The sequence below is a fragment of the Opisthocomus hoazin genome, chromosome 1 (assembly GCF_030867145.1).
Source record: "Opisthocomus hoazin isolate bOpiHoa1 chromosome 1, bOpiHoa1.hap1, whole genome shotgun sequence".
In the NCBI taxonomy this organism is placed as follows: Eukaryota; Metazoa; Chordata; class Aves; order Opisthocomiformes; family Opisthocomidae; genus Opisthocomus; species Opisthocomus hoazin.
In genome coordinates this window covers 137,257,413-137,268,398 of record NC_134414.1, presented here as the reverse complement: position 1 = coordinate 137,268,398, position 10,986 = coordinate 137,257,413, and the positions used below count along the sequence as shown (strand labels likewise).

General features: G+C 53.7%; 1 protein-coding gene across 1 annotated transcript; it reads left to right on the top strand.

The window, feature by feature from the left end:
* The first annotated feature begins 1,795 nt into the window (after positions 1 to 1,795).
* Positions 1,796 to 10,986, top strand: TRIM45 (tripartite motif containing 45). The gene is made up of 6 exons (XM_075412858.1): positions 1,796 to 2,145; positions 5,624 to 6,357; positions 7,334 to 7,463; positions 9,379 to 9,493; positions 9,716 to 9,842; positions 10,681 to 10,986. The coding sequence occupies exons 1-6, from the start codon at positions 1,796 to 1,798 to the stop codon at positions 10,830 to 10,832; spliced, it is 1,608 nt and encodes a 535-aa protein (XP_075268973.1). The 3' UTR covers positions 10,833 to 10,986.

Below are 10,986 nucleotides of genomic sequence, written 5' to 3'. Positions count from 1 at the left end.
ATCTCTGCTTCTCTTTTCTTTCTCTGAGTCTCACGGTGCCCTCGTGGCCATTCCCTCCAGCCCCTTTCACTGCGACTTCTCCAGTCATATGGAGGCTGCTACTGCTGCGCGCTGATGAGTGAGGGATACATTACTCCTCAGTGATCTGTCCTGTGCTCCAACCTGATCAGCCTCCGGGCAGATGACTGGAGCAGATCAGCTGGGGTGGAACCTCAGATTTCCTCTGCAATTGCCAGCCACGGCTTATTTCACCATCTCTCTGCAGCAACGGACGATTCTGCGGTTCTCTAGGTAGTTTGCCTTTTCTGCGCAAGAGCAACATTATGATTCGTCTCCCGTTTTCTTCCCACACCCACGCTTGCAGTGTCATTTGCTATTCCTTCCACCAGCATGATTAAAAGAACCAGTCTTTCCCCTGTGCCACAATGTCTAATATCATTATCAAGTCATCTTGTCTCACAACTACGGCAATTTCATCCTCTCTAGCCTCCGCAGCAACCACTTCACTCGCTGATAGTCAATCCGAAGGAGGCTGCTAGAAAATCTTTCTTTTTTGATCGGCTTCAAGGTTGCAAACACTTGATCATGATCTCAAACCTTGATCTCCTATTACAACATGAAAGACACAGAAATGTTTGAGTGTATCGCACAAAGAAGACGTCTTTGTCAAGCCATTATGCATCAGAGGGATGTTAACATCCGTTACAGATTAAGTATTTACAGATCAGTAGGTTTAGATAATTTTCACTCAGCAGTCCTAAAAAATCCTGGCTGGAGATATTCCTCGCTTGTTGATTTTTAATACAACTTCAGGAACTTAAAATCCAGAAGTCTCAAATGATGTTCGTGTCACCTTGGTACTCGAAAGGGCCATCAGGATAGGGCAGATGAGATAGCCATGGTCCTAGGCAAGCTACTGGAGAAGCTGGTACCAAGTTGAGTCATTAAGGGCTGAATGCAGCACACTACGGGAGTATCATCAGTGCTAGTCAACATGGCTTTGTAGAAAAGAGCTTTTTTAAAAAAAAACAACCCAAATTTTATTTTGTTCTCTGAGGAGCTCACAAATCCGACTGATAAAAGCAATCGTATAGATCCCATCGAGGTCCAAGGGGCTTCACGTAGGGTTTCAATGACATTCTGATTTCAAACCCTGCCTTCCACGACGCTCCTAATTCCCGGGTGCAGCGAAGCAGCGCAGTCTCAGCCCGTCTCCGCGGGCAGTCACGGGGAAGCCGGGCTGCCCCGCTCCGCTTCTGTCCCAGTTTCCCTGACGTTGCTCCCCGGCTGTGCGGCACGCTGTCCGGCGGGCGGCTGACGGCAGCCAGCAGCAGGCCAGCGAGGGGTCTGCCAAGACCGACGGCGAAGGCCGGTCAGCAGGCTCCGCCAGCGGGTGAAGCTTTGAGCTGGGAGAACACTGGAGACGCAAAGCGTGCCCACGGCAGGGCGGGGACGGGGCCGCTTCCCAGGCGGCCGGCTCGGAAAAGGCGGGAGCGGCCAGGGGCGTCGAGCAGCTCCTCAGGGCCTCGGCGCGGGCTGTCGGCTCCCCTCCGCCGCCTTCGCCCGTCCCGTCCCGGAGGAGGAGCCCCGGGGGAGGCGGCTCCCGCCGCCCCCTCACACCGCGGCCCCGGCGCCGCCGGTTCGGGTACGACCCCCCCCCCCGCCCCCCTCCCGGGACCGCCGTCGCCCCTAGCAACGGGGCAGCCCGCGCCCAACGGCCGGGGGCGGCGCGCGGAGGGCGGCGCGCGGCCGGGGCGGGGCCGCCGGCATGTCGTGCGTGTCGTGCGTGTCGGGCATGTCGTCCGCGCCGCGCTGCCCGGCGTGCGCCCAGCCCTGCGTCTCGCCGCGGCTGCTGCCCTGCCTCCACTCGCTGTGCGGGCCCTGCCTGCGGCGGCTCGGGCCGCTGGGGCAGCCCGGGCCGCTGGGGCAGCCCGGCCGGGCCGACTCCCGCAGCGTCCTCTGCCCGGTGTGCGACGCCGAGGTGGCCCTGCCGCCCGGAGGGGTCGGCCAGCTCACCCCCGACTACCTGGCGCTGGGCCCCGGCGGGCAGGCGGCGGGGTGCGACCTGTGCGCCGGCGGGGCGGCCGTGAGGCGGTGCCTGACCTGCGGGGCCCGCCTCTGCCTCTTCTGCTGCCAGGCCCACAGGTGAGCGGGCGGCGGGGCCCGGCCCGGGCGGGGCCGCCTCGTCGAGGGGCGCGGGGGGTGGCCGTCGCCTCTGCGGCTGCGTGTGGGTGGGTGCTGCGGGCAGGGACCCAACGCAGAGCTGGCCGAAGCGGCAAGCCCACCTCTTCCAGCTGGTGCGGTCTTTGCCCAGTCTAGAGCCTGGCGCGTCGTGCTGTCCCGCTCTGGAGAATGTGCGTCTCCCAAGAGAAAACGGGGAATTTAAGCCGCTGGTCTGCCTCTCTCCACCTCTAGAAACATTTGCTGCGTGTACATGCAAGGGCATCCCTAGATGAAGTGAAAGGAGACAGCTGGAGCTACAGGAGAGAGTCCAGCGGAGGGCTACGAGGATGATGAGGGGACTGGAGCATCTCTCCTATGAGGAGAGGCTGAGGGAGCTGGGCTTGTTCAGCCTGAAGGAGAGAAGGCCGAGAGGGGACCTTATAAATGCCTATAAATATCTCAAGGGTGGGTGTCAGGAAGACGGGGACAGACTCTTTTCAGTGGTGCCCAGCGACAGGGCAAGGGGCAATGGGCACAAACTGAAGCATAGGAAGTCCCGTCTGAACATGAGGAAGAACTTCTTCACTCTGAGGGTGATGGAGCCCTGGAACAGGCTGCCCAGGGAGGTTGTGGAGTCTCCTTCTCTAGAGATATTCAAGACCCACCTGGACAAGGTCCTGTGCAGCCTGCTGTAGGTGACCCTGCTTCGGCAGGAGGGTTGGACTAGATGACCCACAGAGGTCCCTTCCAACCCCTACCATTCTGTGATTCTGTGAACTGGAAGTCCTGACACTAGCCCGCCTGCTGTGATTGCTGTCTCCTGATAATCAGCCCGTGTGGTTGCCTGCTGACTGTTTTGTCCACTGCCTTACTTTTGGCTGGGATGGAGTTAATTTTCCTCCCAGTAGCTGCTGTGTTTTGGATTTCTTAGGAGAAGGATGTTGATAACACTGATGTTTTCAGTTATTGCTAAGAAATCAAGGACTTTTTTCTAGTCTCCCATGTTCAGATAATGAGCAGGTGTGCCAGAGCTGGGAGGGAGCACAGCTGGGCAGACAGCCCAAGCTGGCCAGTGGAAATATTCCATACCATAGACGTCATGCTCAGTTTATAAATGGGGGCTGGCCAGGGGGCAGGAATCCTCTTCTTTATGTCTATCTTTTCCGGGAGTTTCAACTATTCTTTTTTTCCCATGACTTCAAACTTTTCCATAAGTTTGGTCTTTTTCGGGAGTTCCATGAAATCCACGAGTTCTGGGTTCTGCAGTCGCTGCTTGGGCACTGGCTGTGAATCAGTCGTTGGGCAGTGAGAAAAAAATATATTGCGTATTTTTTGGTTTGTCTATTCATTATTATCAGTAGTATTAGTATTTCTTTTGTTGTCTTATTAAACTGTCTTTATCTCAACCCAGGAGTTTTACCTTTGGTCCGTTTCTCCTCCTCATCCCACTGAGGGGGAAGGGTAGGGGTGAGCGAGTGGTCTTAGTTGCCGGCTGCCAGGTTAAACCATGACATCCACATACCTTATGTGCATTTTCAGCATTTCTGTGAGGCTGGGAGCTTACAGCAGTAACACTGTTGGTTCGCTGTATGCCTGATGTTGCAGAGTTTAGTTCTGTGGAACACGGGAAAACTGAAACCGTGACAGCAGAAGAGAGCTGTGTGCCTCAGAGAGAGTCATGTCAGTAGGGCAGGAAGAAGAGGTGACAGTAACAGAAGTAGGAGGTGGCCGCAGTGGCCTGCGAGCAGGACAGAGGATAGGCAGCACTATGGAAGAAAAGAGAGAGGAATTCTGAATGGCCTTCTGAAGCAAGGAGGTGACAGGCGGGGTCAGAAAAACGCCCAGTAGCACTAGGCAGGGAAGCCTCTTAGCCTGGGTTAATCAGCTCAGGCCTGTTCCCTCCACGTTTGCTGCTCCTTTCGAGTTGATTAGCAAATTCTTTCCCCGGAAGGAAATGAGGCATATTCCTTGCTGCCCTGCCCCCCCCAGAGATACTGGTGCCTGTGGCAGAATGGCTTAGATTCTTAGTTACCTTTCCACTCAGGGCTGTAATTCTCAGCATACCATTCTGATTAGCTAATGCCTCATACCCCTTGCAAGCTGCTGAAGAGTGAGAAACTGGGACCTTGAACAGCAGCCTGCTGCACTGACAGAAAGAACTGCAGGAGGTATAAAGCAGTAGAAAATTTGTCCTCATCACCCACTTCCTACCTTATTTACTGATACTATATTTTCACCCCACTAATATCTGTAGTCTTGCAGCTGATGTAGTTGATGGCAGAGCAGAACAAGGGCCAGGGAAATCCATTTTTAAATGATTTCCTGGTGCGTAGGGAAGATTTCTGAGGTTCCGAGTGCCAGTGTTGTGCTTCTTGGAGTAAGTGAGAGAAGTCCTAGGTTGAAGTCAGGGTAGTGTGAATTTGAAGAGTGTTATGCAAATAATGCTAGAAGGCTTTGAAAATGTGCTGGACTCAAGGGAGATTAGTGGGAAGTGAGAGGAGCAGTGTAAGGGCTGTGTCCTGCCCTGTGATGAGGTTGCCTTGTGTTGCCAGAGCAACTCCATGGAGCTTGGTCCTCGGAGTATTTCTTTGCTTATGGCTTGGAGCTCCCATTGCAGCTGCCAAAAGTCATTAGTGCAGGAGACAAGAAGAGGCTTTACGTCCTGCTCAATAACGAGCTCCCAGTGTCCAAAATAGCATTAACTGGAAACACTGTGGTGCCGCCCTGTGACATGGTGGATGTCTGGGTCATAACATGTTCTTTGTGTCTCATCCTTCGTCTCCTCTGAGCAGGATCTAACCTGGCGGCCAGAAGGAAATGGAGTTTGACTTTTGAATGTTAAATATTTTACCACAGGCTGTCTTCTGCCAGTGGCCTGAACTAGATTTCTCCCCAAGAGATATTAGAGCTCATTTGCCTCAGTGAATTTAAAGCTGGGGAAAATTATTGGGCTGGTGGCTGAGGAGCTTGGCAGCTCCCGTTCCTTTCCAGAAGTGACTGTCAGTGAGTGATTCTGCTTTAAGACCCCTCCTGCCAGCTCTCACTTTGCAGGGCTCACCGCCCTCCTGCTGCCTTTGTCACAGCAGGCTCTGGGGATAAGCGCAACTATCCCGCTTCTGTCAGGCTCCACGAAGGGGCCGCTGGCAGTGGGGGCCTGGCGGCCCATTTACCGGTTTGTGTGTGGCCATGGTGGGGCACATGATCCTTCTGTCTGAAAATAGTGCCGACCGCATGCAGGGAGCCTGAGAGCAGCTGCTTGCAGATGCTGTCCTCTTTTGTGTGGAGCCTTGTCCTCAGGAGACCACAAGTCCCTCCATGCAGAGTGGATTTCAGTGCAGACAGGAGGGAGCGGCACACACCGTGACTTTCAGTCTGTACACATGGATGTTTGCAAGGGGTCTTGGATGTTTGCCTTTCATATCCAACATCTGTAGAATGATGTGTGGTTGCTCCCTTCTAGGAGACAGAAGAAGACGGCCTCTCATGCAGTGACGGAGCTGGAGAACACCAAGGATTGCAGCCAGGCCGTGAAGCCTCTCTTCTGCCCTTCCCACCCCACAGAGGAGCTGAGGCTGTTCTGCGAGCAGTGTGACCAGCCTGTGTGCCGGGACTGCGTTGTGGACAGGCACCGGCAGCACCCTTGTGACTTCACCGGCAATGTCATCCACAGGCATGGGGACGCCCTGCGGGAGCTGCTGAAAAGCACCCAGCAGCACATGGGCACTCTAGAGGGTGTCTTGGGCCAGGTTGATGACATGGGCAGCGCTGTCCGCAGCCGCGCAGAAGCCGTGGCCACAGACATCTGTGTCTTTGCCAGTGGGTATGTAAAAGCAATTGAAGAGCACCGGGACCGGCTGCTGAAGCAGCTGGAGGACTTGAAAGTGCAGAAGGAAAACCTTCTGCACTTGCAGAAGGCTCAGCTGCAGCAGCTGCTGCTGGACATGAGGACAGGCGCGGAGTTCACGGAGCGCTTGCTGACGAGCGGCTCGGACCTGGAGATCCTCATCACCAAAGGGGTGGTGGCGAGCCGGCTGGCAAAGCTGAACAGTGTTGCTTACAACACCCACCCCAGAGTGGATGACGGGATCCAGTTCTCTCCCCACGAGAGGGCAGGGCAGTGTTGCGGCTTTGAAGTTTTTGGGGCCATTCTCAATAAAATGGTTGATCCAGCCAGATGTACCCTGCTCGGGGAAGGTAATGGGGTGCTGTACAACAGCTGAATGGAAGCGCGCTCCTCCCTGAAATCACGTCTGCGCTCTCTGTACCCACACGGTGTGCAGCTCGGGGCACTGTTGGCTCCCTGCTGCCCAGGCACTGACTAGGGGCAGAGGAGTACGGCAGGGTAGAGCCCTGCCAGAGGTTGCATTGCTTGCTGAAGGTCTATGGGAACCTGCTGGGCAGGGAGACAGAGAGCTATCCCCAGCCAGATGTGACAGCGTACTGGAGCTGCCCTCCGCAGCATCACTGACCTCAACATGGGGTGAACTGTGAGGAGAGCAGCCTGCAGGCCAAAGCCCACAGCTTAGAGGATGCACCTGCAGTGGCAGGGTGTGATGCTCACCTGGTGGCCCCAGCTGTCCTGCAGCATGGGCCCAGACAGGTCCCCTCTGTGGCTGAGCAAGTCCCCCTTGCAGCTTCTGCTGAGATTGCCATGGGAATAACTGGCATAGATGGTTTCACGGATGTTTGCTTATTAAGGACTTGGAGCAGGGCCAGCCAACAGAGCACAGCCACCTCTGGTCAGTAATGGCCTGCACAGGGCAGATGAGACAGACCCAGGGCTTGGTCGATCCTTTCCATGCCAGACCGTAAGTGCCGAGGTCTCTGGGGCTCCACTCTGCACTGTTCCTCCTCCCTCCCGGTTGCATGGTGCACCTTGAAGCATCCTGGGAAGATGCCAGCTGGGCTCAGAGGAGCAGGCAGGAAGACCACCCTGGTCTGTACAGACTTCTGGGGTAAGGCTGCCCAACATCTCTCAGCACCTATAGCTGTCCACTCCCTCCTGATCCCCAGTCACACATTTACTTTTGCCTATGAGCGGAAGGAGCTGTACACCCCAGCAGCAAAGTCCTGGCTGTGCTCTGATGCAACTTCAACACTGCAAAGTAAGTGGGAGGTGGCAGTTGTGGCTGATGTGACTCCTTTCTGGTCCTGTTTCTCTGCCTTGCAGACCTCCACAGTGCACGTCAGAACCAGCTGACTGGCTTTACCCTGCTCTGTAGTGACACCATGGGGGAGCGGATGGGGCAAGGAGGAGAGGCTGTGTGGGTCACCATCACCCACAGGGACAAGAGGGACTGGTGAGTATTTCACCTGAGAACTCCCTGGTCACTGGGTTTGCCTTTCTGCCTCCCTCACCCTGGCTCCCTCCTTGCCTTGGCAGGTGGGAGGACATACTTCAGCATGTGGGTCAGAATCTGTGGGGGAAAAGGCACTATTGTTCTTCCCACCAGTACATCCTTCTGGTTATATTTGGCTGTGTGGAGCTCGATGGTGTTGGCTCAGATTTGTATTGAGTCTTTGAGTCATTCAGGATTTCTTAAAGGATTCAGCTCTCAGCGGGTGTTAGACATTGTCAGTCAGCTGTTGCTCCTTCCCACCCCTACCAGCAGACACCTAGGGCTCCTGCTTTTGTTAACACCTAAGGAGCGTAAAACATCACAACCTGAGAATGACCATCCCAAGTCAGACACCAAGCCCAGGAGCCTCTGACAATGGATGGAAGTGCCTAGTTCGTATTCTGGAGAAAGAATCTCTTTCGGGAGTTTATTATGTTTTCTCCTGTAGTTGCAAGTATTGAGCACTTCAGTGCGTTTGGAGGTTTTCTAGCAAAAGGAGGGAAGACCGCATTTGAGGTCCAAAGTGTTGCCACAATGAGAATGACCAACCAGAAAAAATATTTTGTGTTTCCAGGCCGCACTGGTTTCCAGAAAGCAGCCAGGCACAAATGCAGAACCAGTTGTGGGTCAGTTCTTCAGAAAAACATTCTGTTTTGTAGTACATACAATGTAGCTGGAGCAAGATGCCAGCTTAACTTGTTCCAGGAACACTGTAGGTGGGATGCCCTGATGAAAAAAGGGACAGGATGCTAAAACTCCTTGCTGTGGGGAAGTGTTGACATGGTGTACAGAAGCACTGCTGGCTGCACAGGTGCTTATCACTAGAGCATCATTGTTCAAGAATTTCGTTCCCATGTACCTTTCTTTCTTATGTGCACATACGACATAGGAACGTGTGCACATGAGGACTATGTGGATTTTGCTTCGTGGGGTAGAGGTCGCTGTGGCCACATTAACTCAATTTCTTATTCTTGTGCGTATGCCGTTGCTACATCTGTTGCTGAAAGCCGTCTGGCCTTGGGTTGAGGCACAGCAGCTACAGAAGAGCGTGAAGTATCACCACGCAGTTCACGGCAGGAAATGATGTCGGCAGCTGTATTGATGTGAAATGGTGGGGGGTGGGGAACACAGCCTGCAAATCTGGAAGATCAGTAACTGTTATGTTGTGGGGCACAAGAGACTAATTAGTGGGGATTAGGAAGAACACCTTCCTCTATGCAGAGCTGCCTGACGATTGTCTGTAGAAAGCTCTCTTCATCTTTCTATGAAGCAAGCAATCAGTCCCTGAGTAACTAGCTGATGCTTTCTCCCCAGCATCCTGTCTACCAGGGTTTCTTGTGAAACCCAGCAAGCTTCACTTTGGAAAGGGAGGGGTCATCAGCAGGGACCTAGATCTCCTCAGAGCATTGAAGAGAAGAGTTTGGGTCAATGCAGTTGGGACAGCGTTTGAAGTGATTGAAACCTGCCCTGTTTATGTCCTGTGTTATTCATGGGCTTTTCTGAAAGTAACTGCTCTCTGAAGCTGTGAATTTACCCCATTTCTGAGGGCTCTTATCTGATGGGATAATCTGACCTGCAAGTGTGCTACCTGTCATCTTCTGCTCTTTCAGCGCTCAGGGTTGCTACAAATCCTTGCAGTGCAGCTAGCTTTGTGTGATTTCCTTTGTACGGTTATTGCAGCTCCCAGTAGCAGGTGTGTGAAAGCTACTCAATGCTTGAGCATTGCTCATGCATCCTGTTAAGCTCATTTGAGACCCGCAGCTGCTGAGCAAGGCTGAGGATAAGGAACCGACCACAAACCTAGGCCAAACAGTGGTTCACATGTAGAGCAATTTTCTGCCAGTCACTGACCTCTTGGACTTCCTTCTGTTCGTAGTGCAGTCAAGCCAACAGTGTGTGATAACGGTGATGGGACCTACCATATTTCCTACAGCCCTGAGGAGCCAGGCTTGTATGCTGTCTGTGTCTACGTGAAAGGGCAGCATGTACAGGTAGCATTTCTTGTTTCTCTTGCACTGCTTCTTCTTTACCTGCTTTTCTTTTCTATGTATTTTCTTCAAATCTTTCTAAGGATTGCCTCTACCAGTTAGCAGTTTAAGGCTGGGTTTCGTGATCTGTGACTGACAGAATCACCCAGTTGGTTTTTGAAAAGACAGACACAACATCTGATAGTATCCACTGCAGCAGCCTCTCTGCTTGCTTGTCCTCTGCAGGGCTCTCCGTTCACTCTAATGGTGAGAAACAAATTCCGCGAACACCGAGGCGTGTTTCACTGCTGCACCTTCTGCTCAAGCGGAGGGCAGAAAGCTGCTCGCTGTGCCTGCGGGGGGACCATGCCAGGTGAGTGCTCAGCTTTCCCCACGCTGCTGGCATCTGGAAGGTTTGTTGCATTCAGTCCTCCCTAATGTAAATAGGTGTGAGTAGATATTCCAGCCCAGCTCCTGCCTTGCACACGAACCAGGCCTATGATAACCTGTGTGTACGCATCTTCTGGTAGGATGGGACTGCAGCAGTGAGAAATGCAGCAAACGACATGCTGAGCGTCTTTGTAGCACACCCCATAAACAGAGACCTGAGCCAACTCTGCAGGAGATGGGGCAGGGCAGCTCTGTCTTTCAGCCCTTCGTGGTGAGGCTGCGCAGCACTGTGGTTATGCTGTTCCTGTCCCGGTGCTGGCACGCTGGGAGCTTCTGGGCTGTGTCACACGGTGCCCAGTGCTGTCCTATGGAAAAGCCTCACTCCTAGTTTAGGATGAGAGAAGTCCCTTATTTGTTTAATCCCAGCCAGTTTCTCTGTCCTTGACTTGCATGTGCCATTGCATATTTTGCATGTTTTAGTATAGAACCAGTATCTTCCTTTTTCTGTGCTTGATCTGTATCTAGCTCTGGCCATAGCCACCAGTGGCTTGCACAGGGGTGTGCAGGCCTGTGTCTTGCATTACTCAACAGACAAGAGGAGGGAAATCTTCAGCTTTCCCCAGTGATTGGAACTGGGAGGTCCCACTCTGTTGTTCTGCTTTCTTTAAGGAGTCCTGGCAATTTTGGTCTTGAGTATGTTGTGCTCTCATCAGCATGTGACTCCCTGTCTTAGAGAGGTCCTGGGGCTGAAGCACTCTCTGAAAGCCTCTCTGACACGCTGGGATTTTCTGACCCACTTTTGATTGCCTCTTCTCTTGCAGGTGGGTACCAAGGCTGTGGCCATGGACACAAAGGTCACCCTGGCTGCCCCCACTGGTCATGCTGTGGACAAGTGAAGGAGAGCTCGGAGTGTTTGGGTGGGCCACCCAGTGACACCTCGCAGAGGGGTTTGCTCAGGACAGTGGCGCTCTGAGCAGCCAGGTGAGGCCCTGCGAGCCCAGGGCACGGCTGCTGGCTGCTGCACGAGCACAAACCACGGGGATCCCTGTGATCACTGCATAGCTTCGCTGCCAGAAAACAGCATCGTGATGGGCGCGAGCTGAGAAAGAGGAATGAGGGAAAATAAA